At 40.1% G+C, this 23,042-nt stretch overlaps 1 protein-coding gene across 6 annotated transcripts in view; it reads right to left on the bottom strand.

The window, feature by feature from the left end:
• MAPK10 (mitogen-activated protein kinase 10) overlaps window positions 1-23,042 on the bottom strand; it is a 146,397-nt gene that overhangs the window by 38,417 nt on the left and 84,938 nt on the right. For all 6 annotated transcript variants that reach the window (XM_064711183.1, XM_064711186.1, XM_064711185.1 and 3 more), the window contains 5 exons: window positions 15,116-15,245; window positions 13,049-13,107; window positions 11,958-12,096; window positions 10,813-10,978; window positions 7,588-7,659 (listed from right to left, as the gene is read on the bottom strand). In XM_064711183.1, coding sequence (XP_064567253.1) covers window positions 7,588-7,659; window positions 10,813-10,978; window positions 11,958-12,096; window positions 13,049-13,107; window positions 15,116-15,245 — 566 coding nt within the window. The remainder of the gene's footprint in view (window positions 1-7,587; window positions 7,660-10,812; window positions 10,979-11,957; window positions 12,097-13,048; window positions 13,108-15,115; window positions 15,246-23,042) is intronic.

Raw genomic sequence — 23,042 nt, 5'->3', positions numbered from 1 at the left:
TTAAGGAATTTAACCTACAGCTGTTCAAGACTCTCTCAAGTGGAACTGTTGGGATTTGGGTAGCCCTTGATGGGAAGCCCACTCACCACTGGAATGTCCAGATCCTGGATTACCAGGAGTAGGAATGTGTTTATGTGTTTAGAAGCTCTACAAACCAGATTATTGCACACTCTGGAACACATTCTTAAATGTGTACACACACTTCAGAATATGAGTAAACTTGCCAAGGACACCAAATGCCACCCTGGCATAGCCAGCTTGAACAAGTGCTCACCAGAAACCAAATGCACATGGCTTCCTGAACAAAGGAAAAAACATTTTAACCATTAAAAAACCCCATAAAATCTTCTCTGGGCCACCTCCTACTTCTGATTCCCCACCAAACAGGCACTTCCAGACCCAAATGAGTGCTTGTTTCTTCTTCTTCTAGATGTCAGATTCCCTCCAGCAGAGATGCAGAAGGGTCAGGAATTGTAGCACTACCCAAACATGCTTCTATATGGAGAGGACCCAAGTCAACCTTTCATAGAAACCTCGCTGATAAATCTACATTCTCCTCCTGCAAAACTGCAGGTTCTCTGGGACTTCACAAAACAATGAGAGGAAGCCCATTGGGAGAATTTGTAACCGCCCTTGCCCAAACTCCCACTGAGGTGGTTTTCAGTCTTGCACTCAGTAAGATCTGACTGTCATCCAACGAAAATTGTGACATTCAAAATGAAATTCATTAAATGCAAGCCACAGGAGACTCCAGAAACCAGAGATGCATGCACACCTGAATGAGCTTTGCTATCTTTTCCAGCCTCATGGGCTGGTTCACACTTTCTTCCCCGAGCACTGGTGAGAATACCAAACATTCACATTTGTAAGAGCTCCTGTTTCAGTGATGCTGAAATCTCCCCTCTGCCAGCTGAAAAGAGATGTTCACCTCCTCACAACTAACTGAAGAATATAATGATAAACATATTAATGAAGCAAATAATGACACTTGATTTTACTTGTGCAACTGTAGGCCAAAATATTTAGCCCACAACACTGCTTGCCAATGGCTAAGGTACAAACTCCAGTAAAATGTCAAGGCAGCTAAGTATGCCTGTGATAACAGCGAGCTTCTCTCTCCAAATTCTCCTAAAATGGACAGACACATTTGCTGGGCAGGACCTTTCTTTACCTCCATCTCTGCTTTGAGTACTCCTGCAGATCTATACTGATGTCTGCTGCTCTGAAGAACCATTTCTAGGCCCTTACTTGAATTTTCAGCATGAAAAATAATAATAAGCCTGTATTGGATGCTGTACCTTTTTTAAAAAGTTTTTTCTGTTATTTCTATGCAATAAAAAAAGGGCATGATTTATAAAAATACAGGGTAGTTTTCAGTAATACTTGGGCAAAGATGCTTTTTTTTCACATGCTCCAGATACCACAGCTATAAAGACTCCAGACCTGCCAATGCCAAGGAAAGTCTGGGATGTGTGGCACTCCCAATGACCATTGTGGAGATGCCTCAAACTCTTGAAAAGGATTAAAACCCTCCCCAAACCACCAAACCCTTATCAATTCTGGCTAAGTCATGGCAAACTCCCAGTTTTCTGACATTCCAATCTCCTTGCTGAGAACTTGCTGAGATACCAAAATCCTCCCCTTTGTGCTTGCATTTGTTATATGCTTGAATTCCAACATGTTTTAACAAGGGCTCGCTCAGCACAGTATCAGCTCATCCATTAGGATTTCCTGAGAAAGTTTTTCCTTTCTAATTTGAAACACCACTTTCCACATGATGTTATGAAAACCTTAATATTTCTCAATAACAGCAATAAGATTACTAAGTGTTTTAATAATTGCCTTAGTGACTTCTAATTTTCTTCTAGCCAAAAACCATGGAATACAGGTGTTCTTCTGACAGATGCTATATGGAAGCAAAAGGGAATTGCCACCATTTTACAAGGGTGAGGCTTCAAACCAACCTATGAATTTCTGTCTTTTTTCAAACTTTCTGTGACCCAGTGGGAAGCCTGCACTGGAGAAGGTTCCTGCCTTTTAGGCTGCAGTGCCAAACAAGTGCTAAAAAATGCCTGTTAAAAAATGACTGAAAAAGCCATGGGAATCCTGAGCAGAAAGCTCAAGAATGAGTGGAGGCACAAGGGATGACTCACACCCTTCCCTTTCTCCCATTTTCTTTTGTATATATCTATATAAAAAAAGCCATCACAGTAAGAGACCTAGAGACAATCTTGCCAAGGAATGTGAAACACACTGCCTTGTGTCTAACAGACCATAGCATTGAAAACATGTTTTGTACATCCTGCATTTCCTAGCTTCAGGTTCTCTTTTAGCTTCTTTTACATTTTGATTTCGAAGTATCTCTTCTCAGGTCTCAAAGACTATACAAGTACTCTTGTGTTACCTCTTCCAGCAGGAAACCCACAGGTAGCCTCTCTTGCTACAATACAAACAGATTAGCAGATAATTTGTAAGTTTTCATATCTGGAACAGGAATCACAGAATATGCTGAGTTGGAAGGGACCCATCAGGCTGATCCAGTCCAACTCCTGGCCCTGCTCAGCACAACCCAGGAGTCACCCCCTGTGCCTGAGAGCTTTGTCCAAACACTCCTTCAGCTCTGTTGGGTTGGTGCTGTGACCACTGCCCTGTGTTAGTGCCCAGTCATCCTCTAGGTGAAAACCTTTTTCTGATAGCCAACCTAAACCTCCCCTAACTCAGCTTCCTGTGATTTTGAAGGTGCTCCAGTTTTTTATTTTGGTCCTGTCCAAATACCTGCATGCTCTTGACAAAAGGCACTTCAGTACTGTTTTGTCCCCATGTTCTAAATTCTCTGCTCAGCTGTTCCAGTCTGTCTCAGCTCAATTTAGCACAGCTGCCATCAAGAAAAAAAATGACTAATGCCACAGAAATAAAACCCCAAACACTTGAGACCATCCAATTTTCACAGGTGCCAGAAAACTCAATTAAAACTTGCCTCGGTTGAAATTCATTCAAGGCAGCAGTACATCCTGAAAACCTTTAAGGTGAGTGATGGGAAACAAGCAGTGGATCATCTTCACTGTGGCACCTGGGAACCAGTCCAACAGCCACTCAGATGACAGACAGCATGGGGCTTTCATGCTAAGTGCAAATTACACTCTAATCTGTTGGAGAAGCATATCTGAAAATTAAAAAAATGAGAAAAATGGCAACAGCCAAATCATCCTCACATCTACCCTGAGACCTCTTTGAAACAGGCTCCACCTCATATGAGCAAACTCTAAGACAAATCCTGAGTCCAAAACCAAATACCCAGGGAAGAATAATCAAGGTCAACAAGATCCAAACTTAGCTACCAATGCCATTATAGCTAGCACACACTTAAGCAGCAGGCTAACATGAACCAGCTGATCCCACCTGGAAAGCCAGGCCAGTCACTCTTAACAGTATCTTTTAAATAATCCTGATGCTAGTTGCTGGCTTTGACTTTAAGACAAAACAAGCCTTAAGAAAATACCAGCCGGAACAAGTAAAACAACAGACTGCGCTTAACAAAAATGCAGAAGTTTTTATTAAACTGTACTTTAAGAAGCACTCAAAAATGCCCTCAAACCACTAAAATTACACCTATTAATCAATGCAGATCAAATACCAAGATAAATTCTGATTATGAGTGGTGGAAAGGCAGCACCTTTTCCTAAAATACTTTGCTGATGAAAGCTCTTTTTCTAAGGCAATAGAACACTTTCTGTCAGATGTCAGAGAGCATTTCTTAATCCCACCACTCTCAAAGACAGCTGGTGGGCAAGGGAATTTTTGAAAATCTGGCTACAGAAAACATTAGCTCTCTGTTAATGCTGACTTCTCTTCACAATTCCTCTTGGATTTTCATAATTACATAGAAGAAAGTTGGAATTTTTCTCTCTTCCTACTTTAATGGTATTTTCTCTTTTGAGTAAGACTTTAAGCTACTTGAAGTAGGAATTCTGTTCTTCATATTTACAGTGGAAATGCAGGCCTAGCCAAATTCAGGACACTTGGCTATTATCACTATATATTTCTATGGCTAAATCACTGTGTTCCTTTGATCTGCTGAAGGACTCACAAGTGAAATTGCTATAGAAATAGCCTCTAAATGCCTTCTTTTCAGTACTGAAAATAAATGCTCTGATCACTTTATTTTCCCCACTAAGTCATGTGTGCCTGTAGGACATCACTGTGGACCTGGCAGCTCAGATCTTAATAAAACTGTCTCACCTGAAAGCATTCATTTTAAGTTTTCCCTTATCTTCAAATAAAAAACCAGAAATACATTTCCAATCTTTAAATTGAAATCTTACGAGATTTTGTTGATGTTATTACCTAGAGCTGAACCAGCTTTTGGGAATGCCCTGGGTTTTTAAACATATTTCCAACAGCATCCAAGGATTCAGGCACTTTATAGCTGCTCACATTCTTTCCAATTTAACAAAAATGGAATAAGCATCAAAGAAACACTGAACAAGAAACTCAGAAGTGGACGGCAAAAGCTTACTGGAACTTGCCAGGAATATTTTGGTCTGAAAATCCATCTGGAAATGGATTCAAAGGTGGATTTCTTCTTGAGAGGTTCTGATTTCTGACAAGGAAGTTTCCCTGATAGTATTTTGAAATGTCTGCCCTAGCTGAATAACAAGGAATGAGGGTACCTGCCAGGCAATTTCTACCCAATGCTCCCCAGGACACTGGAGGCTGTTCTTACTTGTCTGAAACCCAGCTGCAGTCTACCCAGATTCCAGAGCTTTCTCAAAGCAGCTTAAGAGAGTTTCTTGTTTATGTAGATGAGAGATTTGAAATTAATCCCCTCCATGTTTTAATGTCCACTAAGACTTTAAAAACGAAATTTCATTTCAAGTCAGCAGCACCTGAGTGCAGTGGTAACTCAGTGGGATGATTTAGGTGAGATTAAATTTTAAAATATTTTCATTCCATGAAACATGGCAGCAGCTGTGATTTTTTTTCTTAGATGTATACTGTGCCATACACAAATGTTCCTACTCCAGACTAGAAATGAGTAAGTTCATATTGATAGCAAGTGCACACAGGAGACTGTCTTCTGAATGATTAAAAAGAACTGGTATTTTTGATTTCTATACAGACTTGCCTCCTCCAGCTAGAGAACTCTCTGCTGGAAAGCCTCAGGTAGCCCAAGGGAAGTATGTAATGTACTTCTGTGGAGTTTACCTGCAGCTGCACAAACGCTTCTCCAGCTCTTCCTGCACCTAGGAGGGAGGGAAACTAGATCTGCTCATTAATAGCCATGGAGGGGTGGGAAATCATATGGATCCATACACAAACCAGTCCTTCCAACACTGACAACTCATCCATGGGATCAAACTGGTTAACAAACGAGTACTGACTTGGAAATGAATGTACAAATTGGGTTTTTTTTCTTCCTTTTTTTTTAAAACGTCCCTCTCACCTGAATAAACCCACCTTTAAAGCATGGTAGTAATTGTGACCTGGCCCAAATTCTATTTCAGGATACAGGATTTCCAATGATTTAAAAAGTAGGACTATCTCACAATTTACACAATGTTTGGTGCATTTTTTCAAAAATTCAGTTGTTATTTTCAACTGGTGCTGAAATGTTAAAAGAAATTTTAAGATTATTTTACTGTTATCCCTGAATACAACGCTGTCATAAGAGACTGTTTCCACAGCCAGACAGAAACAAAGTAATTCTCATGTTTGAATGATTTTTTAAAAGCTACATTGTTTGATTTATACAGCATTAACATTTTTTCTAGACAGGGGCAAAAGAACATATCTCCTAATTTGTTGTTGAAAAAGGAGAGCAACCCATTAACCACGCTTCTATGCTTTTATCCTGAAATCATTCTTTGTATGAATTCCAGCTGCTTATCAACTAACATCTCAGACTTCACTCAGAAAAGATTAAATGGAAATATCCTCAGTATTTACAGCTGAATCTCAAGTGTATTATAGATAGTTTGGTTTTTCTTCGATATTTGTTGGTTTTTTCTTTTGGTTCTTTTTTTGGTGGTTTTTTTTTGGGTTTTTTGTTTGCTTTTAAGAGGAGAAGAGTGCATTGTTTGGAGGTATGATGGTGTTTCTGAAGTGGTGTTACCACTGAAACACAGCATAACTATCACACTGAATTACAGATCTTGGGAATGCTGGGAGCTGCTCTGCACTTTGAGGTGACACCCAAAGGTGGGTGTGCAGCCTGCTCCTCACGCTGCAGGGACAGCTCAGCACCTTTAAGCATCTCAAAGCTACCTACTGATAAAGAAAATCACCATTTTAGCCTCTCTGCCTTGCTTTGCATCCAGCAACTTTCCAGCCCCTCTTCCTCTAAGACTGGGAGCAGTGAAGTGCTGCTGTCACCCCCTGAGCAAGCAGGAGGCCCCTGCTGTCCCTCCATCTCCCTGCCAGTGAAGCAGAACTGCATCTTCACTGGGCCACCAAGCACAGCTCAGCCTTCAGAGGAAGCTGACAGAGCTGGGAAAACAGGACAGGCAGGACCCAGCTTTGACAAACATGACAGGAATTACTCAAAAGTCAGCAAAAAAATAATTGCTTCCATGGCTCCATGTCTGTGAAAGCTGGGTTTTCTTCACACCAACTGCCAGTGGCTGCTGATGCCAGGTTTTCGTGGTGCCTTTCTGCCAACTAGCTGAAAATAAGATGCCTTTTTGTTTCCAAAAGTGAAGAGATGTTATATTGCCTCATTTTATTCTGATGGGCAAAACACACTTACTTACATTTCCAAGCCAGCACGGGCAGGTTTAGCCTGTGATAAACAGGAGGCTGAGTACACTCCTCCTCTTTTGTTTTCATTTTCTAATATTGCTTTCACCACCTTGGAAGGGGTAAAAATAATATCACCCAAGACAAGAAGAACGAGATAGGAGGGAAATAAAGTTTAGTTGACAACACAGACCTCATGCAAGTAAAGGGAAGTTCATTTTTAAATCAAGAGAATCTGATTTCAGGCCAATTTGGACACCAAAGCAGAAAAACAGTTGCCTTAAACTGGGTGAGTCAAATTCTTCATTTTGTTTTAAAGAAAAATAAAAATGTTGTATTGACTCAACACTGAGCCCATACAGCATTGAGATGAATCCAAAACCATGATGCATTAGCAAGCAAAAGATTATGATGTCACCACAAATGTTATGAAGTCAATATTTCCAAAACATAAAAGCAGAAAAACAGATTTACAGGAATGAGATGGGCCAAATTAGGACATTTTCTTTTTTTCTTATTTTTCCTTTTAAGAATAGTAAATAAAGCTGTCCAATTTGCCATCATAATGCTTGTTTTCTGTATTGCTTATTGAAATGACATAAATAGTATATAAAATGGAATGATTACAGATTTTAGAGTAATTTAATTGACGGAAATAATTCTGTGCATCTGTTTTTCATTTTCAATTTTGTGCATATCAGTAGCGTGCTATTTTCATTTAGCCATACCTCTGAGATTCAACTTTCTGCTTCTATCTTTACAGTCCTGGTATAGTCATTTTATGGTAAGAGGGATGGGGTGGAGGAGAGGAACAAATAATAGGTGAAGCTGCAGCAAATGGCACAAGGATACAGTCCCTTCCTGGAAAGAGGATTTTGTGGCGAACCATTTCTCCCATAATGCATCCCACAGACCATATATCCACTAGAACAGCAGAGACAGGGAAGTGAAGAAGGAGGGAAAAAAAAGCAAAGTTAACTACAACATTTCACTCCTAAAGGAGGGGGAAAAGGTTGATCAGCACAGTACAGTTTGTTTTGTGGTTTTGTTGGGTTTCTTTTTCATGTCTCACCAAAAGCTAAAATAAGTAACTAAACAAATAAAAGCTCAACAGCAGTTAGTAACAACAGTGGAAAAAGTTTAAAAACAACATTTTGGGTAAAGGTCTAGAGCTAGCAAGTAAAGATCAAGTAACAACTGCACAGACCCATGGCATTTATGAATGAATTTATGGCTAAAAACCACTCCTTATTTTTAGAAAAAAAGCAAAACAACCAGATAAGGATGATCTGAATAAATTCTACTTGCAGAGCTCCTAGGCTTTGTTCTTCAGCACTGAGTCTCTCTGCAGCAGCTGACAAGAGGTTCTAAATGGAACTGCTCACACAGGTAAAGGCCATGTAGAAAAATCCCACCCTTAAAGGTTATTTAAAACTCCTCTTTCGGGATCTATACCTGTATCCCATCAATAGGTGCCTATCACAGAGCATGACCTGGGTGAACTCTGTTTTGTACTGTGTAGGCACTCAAAACAAATGCTATAACAAAAGATCCAAAGGACAAATATCAACAAGACTAAGAGCATTTCCTATTCCTAATCCTGCCTTCAGCTTTTAGATTAAATATACAGTTACCTTATATGGTTGACTTGGATAGGGGTTTTTTGCCCTTTAAGTCCTTAAAGCAAAAGTGCTGGATAGATAGCGACACAGTATTCACAGAAAAAAAAAAAATAAAACAAAACCTGTCTTCCATGTGAAAAGGTAAAAACTGCTTTGAAATGCTTTAAAAGACTATGCTGTTTCTGAGCCTGAAATCCTCATTTTCTGGTTATGTTTGACCTACAAAACCAATTTTCTCCTCTTTTTCTTGCCCTTTCTTAACCTTCAAAAGCAATCCAAAACAAACCAAAGAAACAAACAAACAACTCATTTCTTGGTGAAACAAAATAAAGGTGAAATGTTCCATTTGGGAAAAGGAGGGTACAGGTATCAGGGGCATGGGACAGCAGAAGCATGCCAGAGGCAGAGTTTTCTTCCTAGTGACAGTTTTGGGACCTTCCATAGAAGTGCAGCAAACTGGTGATAATTATGCATCTTTAGCCAACCAAGTGCAGAAAGAAAATGAAAGCAGTGAACAGTCGTTATACAGGCAGTGTACATAGTCAGAGGGGAAAAAAGTTGGGGAGCTTCAGTAATGTGGCAGCATAGGCCAGAGCAGGGGAGCAAAGATCATCCCTTTCTGTTGACTTCCTTGGGAGCTGGGTCAGAGCCCCCAAGCAGAGCGGCTCCTCTGACAAATGAGCTTCATTTTCAAATATTTTGTTTTCTTCCTCTCTTTATTTCAGCTTTGTCCAAGTAAGACAAGATCATTCATCTTAAGCCAAACTGATTGCCCAGGGAAGTCAAAGGAAGTCTCTGTGTTAACCTCAATGGGCATTTGATCAGGACCCTTGGATGTGGCAAACATTAGAACTTTCCCAGCTGTGTCACAAAAGTGTCTAACTTCTTCTTGGTGCAGTTTTAATCATGTGAAAAGCAAATGCTCTCTCTGTCCTTTCATGGGCAATAACAGCAACAATAATCCTAATCATCTACTAAATGTCTGGAAGGGGAAAAGAACAACAAAAGAATTAATTTGACAGCAGAAGATCTCTGGATATTGACTAAAGAACTACCTAAAGAGTGCTAGCTCAAATTTCTAATGGCACTTAGCAAAAATTTCAAACAAAATACTTTAAAGAATATAATTCCTTTACTTTCAGAAATTATTCTCTAAGCTAAGCATCTTCATAATAATAATAATAATAATAATAATAATAATAATAATAATAATAATAATAATAATAATTTCTCTACTTTTTAGACTTTTGTATTAAAATTTATACTTAAACTCATAAACATTACAAATAATCCATACAGGGACTTGCTAATTTTGGAAGAGGTTGTGTGATTATGTTTTCAGTAGTGCTGAAGTCATGGAATTGCCTCCCAAAATCAGTTTCACTGCCCTTTACAGGATGCTGTAAAGTGGCTGTTAGTAAAAGTTCTCCTGTAGGTTAGCTACCCTCCTCAACATAAATTAAGTAGGACACTTTTAATAAATTCCTGGTCTTGTCACATTTGCTGTATTTGCCATCAAAAAGTCTCCTCAAACAGAAAAATTACACCTTTGACAGCAAAATCTGAGCCATAGCTATTCCCTCATTTCCTGTCTGGTCTACCTGGCACTCAGATGCAATTCTCAGTTTTGTTACAAAATAAGAACAACTTAAAAAGTTTTCCCTTCATCTTCTGCAAAATTTGAGTTTTTCCTTGTCCGCTTCTCTATAGCAAGCACCCCCACCTGCTTTTCACAACATTTCCAAGGACCAAGATCTCTCTCAGACTATTCAGAGGAATATCCTATTTACTTCTAGGGAGATTACATACAAATTATATGTTTTGTTTCATTTTTGTTTTTAGTTTCAGCTTTTTCCTCTTCTCTGCAATTCTACTTGTCATTTTTTAAAAAATGAACTCAAACTGCAAAATTTCTACCTAGATCTTGACAAGATGAAACCTGTCAGCAAAACCTTGGACTTTGTTAAATTTATCATGAAGAAGGAATTATTTCCTGAAATTCAGATCGAGCTCTGGATTTAGAGAAATGCTGGAAGGGCTAGGATTTTCTATTTCAGCTTGTACTGCTTGTTCCTTCAAACAATTCAGAGATCCAGACTCAAATTTAGAAGACGTCACTCGTTTAGCAATTCCAGTGGTTCCCACATTATTTCATGGCCACAGAAGGCAAAAATGAAAGCTCTGGTCAAAATGAGTTGACTGTAGTTGTAACTTCAAACATAACTAAGAATAAGTTTCCTGTTACTCTGCCATCCCACACTGATAAATTCACCAGCAGTGCATCCCAAATGCATTCTGCAGCTGCAGTTCGCAGCAGTGAGGAACTGCTCTAACTCCAGGTGTCATTCCCCACCATTTCCCACTACATTTCCTGTCCGTCCTTTGGGTCTCCCTCAAAGTGGTGAAGCAGAGCTTGCCCCTGAGGGGCCCTGGAGCAGTGGCACTGCAGCCCTACCGTTCTCCTTGTAGCCCATTCCCAGGATGACCTCCGGCGCTCTGTAGTAACGTGTCACCACATAGGGGGTCATCATGAAGCTAGTGCCTGCAGTCCTGGCCAGTCCAAAATCCAGAATCTTCAACGTGCAGTCAGATTTTACTACAATGTTACTTGGTTTTAAATCCTGCAAAAGACAGCGAAAAAACCCCATGTGTCTGTCCTTTATAAAGCCAGGCACAGCTATGATACTGACAGATACTTTAGGTCACCCTTCAAATACTCTTTCCCTCTTCTGACCCAGTTGCTCTCAGAAATACTTGTAAATATACAGCAAATCCTTGCAGTTGTTTCTGTAGCAAACTGTTCTGCAAGTTGTTCTACCTCAGCATACTGGGCTCTACCTGGATATCAGGAGCCCACTGGCATTAAATTAATTGCATTTACTAGGATTAGTATCCAATAACGCTGTATTGGTATCCAAGTGCTGTTTTGATTAGATTATTTTCTCTTAACACTGTGAACCTGATAGAGACATTCCTGCTGTACCTGGAGAGATACCTTAATTCTTCATTTATAATAATTCAACTCATCCTTTGTTGGATGAGTATCTGGCAGCCAAATCTACAGCCCTCTGCTAAACACATGACATGTCAAGAAAGGAGAACTTTGTGGAAGAACTTCCACTTTGCAGTCCACTTTATCAGCCTTTCTTTTCTTTAGGGAAACTTTTTTTCTTTTTAATGTAGAAATCCCAAATTAGTGAAAGCCCTTTTCAATACAGAAGTTAAGTCAGGGTATTTTCAATCCATTGAGAATTCCCTCCTGCTCACAGTGACATGACCTGATCCCCCCTGCTCTTGACTATCACACATGCACAGCCAGGTACCACATTCTTACCAGGCACAGCACTGATGTGTAAAATGTAAAATGAGAGGATGCATTTAATATAGACTCAGCAGTCTTTTCATCTGCTTCAGCACATGCAAATGATGACAAATGCCAATTCCATATCCCCTGACCTCTGACTGTGGCTTTTATGTCTTTTATTCATTGCACTGGGACACAGGCCTTTGATTCCCAATACACAAGAGGGCCAAATGGCATTTAAAGTCTTCATGATAATTTCATATGCTGCCTTAAGTTTTAAGCCAAAGGCTCCTTACCCTGTGGATAATCCCTGCAGAGTGAAGATGCTTGATTCCACAGAGCATTTGGTACAGAAGGTAAGACATTCGCTCATGGTCCAGCTCCATCTGAATGACCTGGCACAGGTTGGCATCCATTAATTCCATTACCAGGTAGCTGAATGGAAAGGCAAAACCACAGGGTTAGTTTTTTGTGTTGAAGGAAAATCACAGCATCATCTCAAATAAGAAACAATGCCTTTTCTTGCTTTAAAACTCACTTTATTTCTGATGACCGGGAATAACCCAGCTGGAGACTGGGCCCACTAACCACAGCACCACGGTGGTGTTTATATCTCACTGCTGAGACACCACTCTTTCAGCATACCAGGAAAACTGGTGGCTTATTTGCCCTTTCTTGGTGCATTCCCCATGACAGAGACTGTACCCTACATGGACAATCAGGCAGCACCACACAGAAAGGCACTGACCAAAAGACCCATAAGCACCAGATGGTGTAACTGCTCAGCCTTTGATCACAGCAAGGATGGCTACCACAGTACACATAGGAATCTGAGAGAAACAGAGGTGTCTGAGAGGGTAAATTATGCATCCCCATGCAGAATGCCTTCAAAAATCCTCCTCAGCTTGCATGACTTCACAAAATTCTCATTTACAATTAATCGGTTACTCCTGGCATCAGACTATAGAATAGGAACATATTTCCATGCAATGTACTCAGAATATGGGAAAGACAGGAAGATAAAAGGAGAGCAACAATATAAAACAGAGAATACTTAAAATTTCATTCTCAGCAGGCTCATACTGGGCATAGAAGTGGTTATCCAGCAGGGCAAGGTTCCAACAGAGGTGTTGATTTTCTTCTACACCAACCCCAATTTCCCCAGGCAAATAACATTACACAACAACAAATATGGAACGGGTGGTTTTCACCTCAAATTATCAAAAGAGCTCCCAATATGGGAATTCGGAATATTTTTCTACCCACTAGAGTCACACTATCTTTTTTAGAGGGGACTGCAACCTTTGTATTTTGCTGAGGTAAAGGTACACCATAATGCCCCACACATCCCTAAAGCTTTAGTTTAATTACTGCCCCTGTTACTTACACATCTTGGAACTCCTCCAGAGATTTCTGTGGTGTGAAGACATTTAATAAACTTATAATCTGAAAAGCAAAGTCAGAAAAAAGAGTAAAAATAAATTATATACATAATCAGTTGAATGCATTTTGAACTGTGTTAAAGAATGAACTGTTTTTTCTCTGCTCTGTTTATATTAACACTTCTCACTTTATGGATCAGTAAAAAAAATTAGCAGAATTCAAAATAAAACACCACAGATCTCTCAGATTTCTTTTAGGTGCACTTGAAATCCTCTGAAAGAAGGATAACCAGTGACAAAACAAAGTGCTAAGGGTGAGACACTCCTCTCAATTTTGAAGTTGCAGGTTCAAGGATCAACTTCAGTTCAATCTACCACAGCAGTCTTTGTGCTTTGTTCTTATTTATGAGGAAGGCTAATTTGAGGGCAGAAATAACCAAGGACCATCTTATCAAACAGTATTCCTTCCTTCTCTCTGACATGGCCTCAATTCCTTTGAGGGCACACACATGCACACACTGGCTGATACAAATTCCATCATGAGAGGTACAACTTTTCAGTAGAAGCACTTTGAGACAGAGACCCCCTGAGCAAAGACATTTTGCATACTTCAACTCCTTTTCTCCTTTCTCTTGCTTGGTTAGCATTTTTGTTTGGTTTATTTTAAACAGGATGGGCTGCTGAAAGACATTGGTAAGAATGTGTGAAAAAGAAGAGAGGAAACAACACGACCCCACAGATCTGGATTTCCCCTGTTTTCCCTCTGTGCAGGTAACAGAGGTAGAGGACATCAGCACTGCTGCCATGAAGGCAACATCTGAATGTCTCCCTTCCCACCTCTATCATCATCTCTTTAGGTTTTCTAGCAGAAATTGTTCAACATTCTTTTCCTTTACTCTACATACTCTGACTGAATCTTACCTCTGCAAATGTACCTTTACAATCCTCTCCTTCCTTTGCACTTCTCTGTGCAGACAGATTAAGGCTCTGACCCAATCCAGGTGGTGCTGTTAGCAGCTGTCATGCACCATGTTTAAAATTATGTATTTAAAATTAATTACACTCCTGTTGCCCCTCTGCTCTTTCCAGACCATTAAAAAACTTCTGCTCATCCCTGCATTTTCAAATCCTCATGCATTGGGCTGGTTGAGGGTAGCTTCCATCAAGTCAACAGGGAAGAGACAGGAACAGTCCTGATCAACACAGTGGGAATGTAAGGATAAATCACTGTCCACAAGTGAGGCTGAGAGACTATAATGTTGAGTCCTGCAATTTGCCATTTTAGCGTCAGTTCTTCCTCTTTCCATGCAAACACATGATTGAGAACAAGTGTAAAATTTCCCTTTACATCACATTGTCTTAAGTTCATTTATGCTTTGCTTAAGGAGAAAGAGTCACTGCAAAATCTGAGGGACAAGTAAACACTGCAAACTGAAAAATTCTCTCCTAATGAAAAGGAAAGGGCACATAGATATGGCAGCAGTAAATCCAGGAGGTGGAGGAAGATGAAATCCCTGGGACATCCCTTTACAATGCAGTGTGGCAATCCTACAAATTTCACTACAAAAAAGCAAGTTGATACAGTGTCAGGCAGATAGTTCTAACAGATAATGGTTAAAATTAACATACAGACCTGGAATAACACTCCTGGAATATTTTCATTCATTATGGATACTAAATGATATAGAATAGATGGTGCAAGTAGCAGCAAAGTCTAGAACAATACCAGTTTGGCAGAGCCTTTAAATAAGCACATGGAATACCCTCAGTCTCTCCTGTGGGCATGTAGTACCAGACAGTGTGCAGCCCTTGAGCATAATTTACTTTAATTTCTTCCATTTAAAAAAGGAACCCAACAAAGGGAAGGGAACCCAAAAGACCCATAAGCACCAGATGATGTAACTGCTCAGCCTTTGATCACAGCAAGGATGGTTACCACAGTACACATAGGAATCTGAGAGAAACAGAGGTGTCTGAGAGGGTAAAATATGCATCCCCCTTCAAAAATCCTCCTCAGGATGTGTTCTTCTAACACAGCAATGCACGTGCCATTTCTCCTGCTGAACACTTACATTTTTATGATTCACACACTTCATGAGGACCAGCTCCCTGTAAGCTCTCTTGGCATGAGTTTGGTTCTGAAATGGTCTGCTGAGCTTCTTAATGGCCACATTTCTGTCAAGGACGGCATCATATGCAGCACTGTAGTGATGACAAACACAGGGGTTATGCATCTTAGAGTGTATCCAGCACTTCTCATGGCAAATTCCTGAACCTCAGGTCCTTTTCCTTTTTTCCACTGAGAAAAATACTGGGACAAAAAAAGAAGAGTTTCCATGTAAAAAAAAAAATAAAAAATTAAGAGATCAACAGGAAACGTAGCACCGCATCAGCAGAAGACAGCATACACCACTACTTCTGAACTCCAACTCCACTGGAAATTAACACTTATTTTCAAGGGGTGGGGGGAAAAAATTAAGTAACTTCAGATAAAAATAGAATAAAAACAGGCTGAGAAGGAAGTTTTTTCACAAAGCAACTCTCTGTGCATGGCCACAGCAGAAAAGGGTTTTACTTTCTTCTGTTGCAGTTAAGAACACTTTCACAACGTGGCTCAACAACCAAGTGCCCACTTACGCAAAATGAATTTTGTGTTTTCCTTATGATATTTCTAATGGAATAGTTATTTAATCATTCTTTGAGACCATATAATCCAATTCCAATAACATAGCTAGAAACAGAACCTTTTCACAAGGATTTTTACTGATTTCTGGTAACAAAAAATTTGTAACATATGCACACTTAAAACTTTTGAAAATGAAGAAACACATCGTTCAAGAAGTGAACTTTTAAAGCTGGGGCCCTAAAATGATCTTTAAACTTTTAAGTGTTTTTCAAAACTTTCAGCAATTTTTATAAATGTTACTTCTTATGTATTTGAAACACTTGTTTTGGTGGTTCAAATCTGACTACATAATTTCTGACTTCTGAATACCACAAAGCACACTAAGTTCTAGAAGCATCCCCAAATGAACAACTACCTCAGACTCTCTTCCTGATTTTTCGTTTTACCAAGAAAGAGAAATTGCATGACACAAGTTTTCTGCTAGTCCATGAAAAGCAACAGCGTATTTCCCAGGAGATAAATCAACCAAACCACCCATTGTTCTAAAAATTGCTTTCCTAAGCATGAAGTAAATATTCAGAGTGCTGCAAAATTTTTTTCATTAACCCTTGCTTACTCCAGACACTCAGTGACAGAGGCTAGCTAACCAAGCTGAGCAGAAAGCATACAAACATCAGAAGCTTAGTCACAAAGCCAGCAAAAACGTACATCTGCTCAAAATAGGTAAGAAACTGTTGGGAATGTTTGTCTGGGAAACCACACAAGAAGAGAAGAATCAGAAATACTGAATTTTCACTACATCTGCATAAATAACACACCAAATGCATCCCACAAATTAGAGCAAAGGTGATGAGAAGTTTTGCAAAGATTGCTTTTAGGATTTATTTAGGAAGTCTCTTGAGAGTGGATTTAAGGAAGTGACCTTTCCACAGCCACATCTGGAGTTCTGGGTAGTACTCCAGGCTTCCCAGTATGAGAAAGATAAAGACTGGAGCAATTCCACTGATGAGCCATGACGTTTATTAGGGATTGGAACATCTGTCATACAGGGAGCAGCTCAGTGAGCTGGAGTTGTTTAGCCTGGAGAAGGCTTAGGGTGGATCTTAGCAATTTTCTTATGTATCAGCCGGGAGGAGTAAAGAAGGTGGGGCCAGACTCTTCCACTGGTCCTGGGCAATCTGCTTGAGTTGACTCTGCTTTGAACAGCTGGGTTGGACCAGGTGTCCAACATCATCCCTTCTGTCTGTTGGTAACAATTCTGTATTATCCTATTAATGAATAAGGCATGTGACTTCCATGACCCAGCTAGTCACATGAACAAAGATACTGCACTCAGCAGTTAAACCACACAAGCAGCAGCTTAGGTGACAAGGCTATCAGAGATCCAGCCTGACTTGAATTCTCTCTAGCCACAGAATTTCACTCAACTAAACCTTGTGTTAGGAGGAGCATGGCATGTGATTTACAGCCTGACAGTATGGAGCAGAAAGCAAACCTCTGGTCCAGCTGTCAGAACCATGTCTCTCATTCTGATGTAGTTCAGCCACAACAGGGCATCATAAAGGCTACAGCTAAAATACCCTTTAGTTCCATTATGAAAGCATTGAACAAAACAAATGCAAAGCCCAAGGATTTAAATTTAGAGGATCTTTTAACAGTTAAATATGCTGTCCCTATTGTTCATGCACATATACTGCAAATATACTTCAGCAGACAAATCTCTCAGCTAATCCATCTTGATCACCCAACTTCTTTTAGGATGAAAAGCCTATGTAAGACTCATTTGAACTATGTAAGAGTACTGTGAATCATTTTAATAATATTTTTTTGTATTTAATCTCATTAGATACATCATAAAATTACTGACTAGGAGATAGAAAACAACAATAGTTTGAGCAAACATTTTCTTCAGCTTCTGATCTCTGTTTGCTTTTCTGAATTTTCTCTCTCTGTCAAAGCAGCAGACAAAACAATCAATCTAAAATCAGAAAACCAAAGGCTTCTTAAGCAGTTGGCTTTTATGATCAATTCCTGCCCTTTTGCATACCATGGAAGAACTAAAGTTTCTAATCCTTTGTAGAGGCTATTTACTTTGAGACACAAGGATACTGACTGTCCTTCTATCAAATGGAAGGTGTCCAACAACTTGAAGTCATTACATAAATTCATTGCACTGGGTAAACCCACAGCCCCGATGGGTTTTTTCTGTGCTCACCAGAAAGAAGCTTTGGTTTACAGCCAGCCAACTCTGCACGTCACTACAGTGAAACGACAGACACCAGATGTAGGTCCTCTCTCTGCTGCTGGCTACACAAAATCCTTACCTTGGAACAGCAAGGTTAGTACTGATGATAAACCAGCCTCAGACAAACTTCAGTCGCTGGCAGGAGAGTGGCTCTATAAACACTTGGCTCCAGGGATCAGGAATAAGAGAGAGAGTAATGAGTGTCTGTGAACTCTGGTGAAAAGGCTGAGTGTGAAAGTCACTCTAAATCTCAAATAAGAGACTGGACTTGCATCTAAAAGAGTTTCTCTGGAAACTCTATCATAACACCTTTTGCTCAACTGTGAATTTATTCTTTAATTTGTACAGTTTCTTGATTTTATAGCAGACTCTAAATTACCCCTGATCTTGTAATAAAATGATAGCTTTACTGCAATATGAGCTCAGAAAAATCCTCAGAGTTTACTACCATGTCTCTGGCAGCTGTACAGACAGAAAAGGCAGTAAATAAACTCTTTCCCCATAAATCCTCTTTACAGTTAGTTAGACATGGTAAATGTTAGTGCTAAAAATGCCTTTTAAAACCGTAAATAATTTGAAACAAACCTATTTAGCAAAGATAAAAAAATTTAGTGAATATAAATTCATGGCTACCAAGAGATATATGTAATCACAGTTATTTAACAAGGCTTTTTGCTGACTTTGGCAGGAAAAAAAATGAAACTCCTCCTAGTCAGATTTTCACCAACCCAGGTAATCATTTACCATAATATTCTATGTGAGCTCAGACTATGAGGATCAATGAGCAGTGATCTGTTGTCAGGCACTTGGAGGACCAGGCATTCATTTTTATACCTATTTTGAAAAGAAATAGAAAGCATTCTAGTTTCATGTCCAACTTTCTATTTCAATAGACACTTACCAAATAAATACTTAAATTTATTCCTCCCATCTTTTCATCAACAGGGAAATTTAACATTTATCAATTCCATTATAGTCTACCTGCCAGAACAGACTGTTAAACGCAGAGAAAAAAAATGTTAAAGCCAACTCTTGGAGATGGGTTCTTAGGATAAGAAAGGATAACCTGAAAATCACATTTAACAAGAATGCTAATGATGGCTCATCCTCAACCACCAACCACCACCAATATATGGAGTGGAGCACTTTCTATAGAAATGCTGAGATACACATCTAAATGTATATGCACAGAGAGATAAAAAGAAAAGCATAGATGGATGTCTATGAATCCTTTCAACAGCAATTTCTCCGTGGCAATTTCAAAGCCCTTGGTTTCAGATAACTATCACTATTGCAGTTTCTGAAGAAGCAATTTATAGGAATGACAAGAACCAAATTTTTTTCCTACATCAAGCAGAATTTCTGTAAATGTGGTTTATGAAGCTTTAACCATAAAATATTTCAAGTGCTTTACATTCTCTCTACTTGCAGTCCCCTTTCAGCCAAGTACTGCAACAAAAATGAGTGAAAATGTTATTTTGCTTCAAGCAAACTTTTCTAAGTTTACTGTGGCATTGATTTTTTGGTGGGTTTGGTTTGTTTGCTCCTTGCATTGCCCTCACATATCAGTCAAAATTTTAGAATGAAATTAGACTTTCTCATTCTTAACTTGTTTTTTCTCCTCTTGATAAATAACTTCCAAGTTTCTAAAGGCAGACATTCATACAAACAGTGCATATTCTGCTCTTCAATAATTACTTTTAACCAGAAAAAAAAGTTGTTAGAGTGAAAACTCTCCAGAAAGTATATTTAAATATAGTGAATGTTTTCCATTAAATTAGCAGAAAAATAAATGAATTCCATACATGCACCAGGGTGCAGAAAGTTTGCCCCAAGCAGTACAAGTCAAAGGCCAGTGTAACAAAAAGCCTTTAGATGTCCCTATTAGATTTGGAAGCAACCCTTTGTGCTGAAAATAAAAAAAATCCAGTATGACTGTACTGAAGAGTTGCAGACCTCTTGTCAGGAATGGCTACTATACTCTCTGGATCAGCTCTATTCCCTCTGAAAATGCAGAGAAATTGAGACAATATTCAGAGCTGATGCTAAAGAAGACCAATACAGCCTCACGATGGATGCCTACTGCACTTTTCTTGTTGCCAGCTATGGTTCCAGTCTGGTTTTTTGTGTGCTTCCATCAGCTTACAGCTTCTTGCAAGCCACTAGAAGCAGCTAGATTACAAAACATAACCAAGCTGCCTCCCCAGCTGCTGCACAAGTCACCATTTTTTCACTATCACCAGATTCCAGTTTCACAGAATAAATAAATCAGTTGCCAAGGTTTTCCATGAGGTTCCTCATCACTGCAGACATTATTGATTAGGCTTAAAACATTCCTTCCTGCATTGCAGGTGCAATGTGCATGTGAAACGTGCATGTGATACATGTGATCCATTATCTTGTGTTGGAATGAAGTAACATGAGAGAGGACAGAAGTGCCTGTATTTTTTGGGATTATCACCCCAGTCCTTGAATGGAAATTCAGCATTGCTGTCAAGATTAATAGTGAATTCTGTAGTGCCTAAACTTCAAAGCTGTGCCACAAAAATTTTAAGAAAGAAGTTCAAAGCGTGTGGCTCTATTTTTACATTTCAGCATTTTATCAGGAAAGACAGCTGGGCTCACTCATCCCCTCCCTATCCCTGCTTTGGATGCAGCCCAGGATGTGTTTGGCTTTCTGGGCTGCCAGTGCCCATGGCTGGGTCATGTCCAGCCTCTCATCCACCAGCACCTCCAAGTTCTTCCAGGCAGGGTTGCTCTGGATCTGTTCATCCCCAGCCTGTGCTGATCCCAGGGTTGCCCCAGCCCAGGTGCAGCATCTTGTACTTGGTCTTGTTAAAGGTCACAACCCTGCAAATTTGCTGAGGTGCACTTGATCTCTTTGTCTGTGAATAATGAAGATATTAAACAACCCTGATCCCAGTATGGACCTCTGAGGGGCACCACTGCTCATTAATGTCCATCAGGATTCTGACCTGTTGACCACGCCCCTCTGGATGCACATGTCCTCCCCTCAAATCCACCTCTTGCCATTTTAGAGAGAGGGATGCTACAGGGGACTGTGTCAAAGGCTTCACAGAGGTCCAGATAAATGACATGTGAAACACTTCCCCTGCCCACTGATGGAATGGAGTCACTCCATCACAGAAGGCCACAGGGCTGGTCAGGCAGGACTTGCCCTTGGTGAAGCTGTGCTGGGTGTCTCAAATCACCTTCCCATCCTCCATGTGCCTTAGCACAGCTTCCAGGAGGAGCTCTTCCATGACAGTCCCAGGCACAGAGGTGAGGCTGACAGGTCAGTAGTTCTCAGGGTCCTCCTTTCTATAATTTTTGAAGTTGGGTACAAAGCTTCCCCTTTTCCCATCATCTGGGACTTCACCTGGCTGCCATGGCTTTTAAAGCATCATGGAGAATGTCTTGGTAACTTCATCAGCCAATTCCCTCAGCACTCTGGGGTGCCTCCCATCAGATCCCACAGACACGAGTGCATTCAGGTTCCTTGGTGGCCATGAACTTGATCTTCATTTACAGTGGGAGGGACTTTGCTCCCCCAGTCCCGGTCCTGCTGTCCCTCCACTACAGAGGTGTGGGAAGACAGGTTGCCCCTGAAGACTGAGGCCAAGAAGTTGATCTTCTTCAGTCATCTTCTCTCTGGTAGGGGTGTCTATTGCCTGGCTCAATAGCCTACATGCTTACATGCAAACACAAAGTCCAAGCTCACATATCATCCTTCCCTTTACTCCCACCCATAAAGGATTAAACTGTGTCATTGCCATTTTCATAACTGTCCAATTCTGAATCTGTATTGCTCATTCTTTGTCAACTACTTCAGTCATTGCCTAAAATGCCAAAGCCAAGCAGCCTTTTGCAGCAAAGATAAAAGTGGAAGCAGAATTCATTCATAATTCTAAGGACAGCTGGATCTGAAAAGTTCTCTGTGAAATCTATCTCACAATTTAGTCATGCTGAGAGAGTTCTTATCTGCCAAAATTTCAGATTGGAGGGTCTGAAGAAAGGTGTCTGAGCCATCATATATAAGACAATGTAAAAGAAGCTGCAGGGAGTGGAGAAAGAATGGAACACTTATTTTTAATAAACATATTTACAATAAAAGTTAGCTATCTTTCTAATTACCTGAGCTGGTGATGCCCTAACAAGAATCTTTTTGCAACCCACCAGTTACCAGTTGAGCATATTGATACAAGATAAAACCCTTTCCATAGTCATTTTCTCTCACAAAGACAGTGGGGATACAGGGATACAGTGGGAAAGGCAATGTGGAAGCAGCTATAAAGTTCACACATTGCCTGGCACACCACTCAATGGGCTCTGGTTCAGTTTGCCAGGAGATTAAAATATTCATGAGGATGCTGAGTATGGAGCATGTTTACACACTTCTCATCTGCATGTGCTCTGCTAATTCTTCGTGCTTGGCTCGGAAAGCCGCTTGGCTGTTTAATACTTTTCTGAACAGAGCTGTAAAATCAGTACTTTGTACTTTCTGGTCTTGAATGTCTCTTGTCACCAACTCACTACACAGCCTGCTAGCTGCCAGGAGCTTTTGTCAGCTGCCAGCCTAGGAAATTCAACCTGGGCAGCAAAAGGAGCCGAGATTCTTTTCCATCCTGCCTTGAAAGGGCTCTAGACCAATACGCTTCCTTCTACATGTGAAGCATGTAAGAGATGACAACCTCATGGTTTCCAGAGTATCCTACACTACTCACTCTTGGCATGCTCAAGGATTTACCAAAGTCAGAGCAAAGTAAAATACTGAAAAATGGACCAGAGCTGGGGGTGCCTATCAATATTCAGTGGCAGGAAATGCATGGGCAAAAGAAGCTTAAGCATGATTTGCAGGTAAACCTTATTAAGTAGATGTTTACCCCACATCTGGAAAATGGGTATAAGACACTGAATATGGCAAAGAGATCTGACATTTACTGCTCTGAACTCAGCAGGGAATGTTAACTTTGGACAGTTTTCAAGATTGTTAAGCAGCACAGCCAGAAAAAGTCCAGTTTCCTTGTTTAATAGCAATTTAAAAGACATGGGAAATAATGGCACTGAGGCAGAGACTATGCATCTGGCAGAAGCAGAGTACCTACCACATTCAAAATGTCAGCCACAT

Source organism: Zonotrichia leucophrys, chromosome 4, assembly GCF_028769735.1.
Source record: "Zonotrichia leucophrys gambelii isolate GWCS_2022_RI chromosome 4, RI_Zleu_2.0, whole genome shotgun sequence".
Lineage (NCBI taxonomy): Eukaryota > Metazoa > Chordata > Aves > Passeriformes > Passerellidae > Zonotrichia > Zonotrichia leucophrys.
This window is presented reverse-complemented; position numbering and strand designations above follow the sequence as displayed.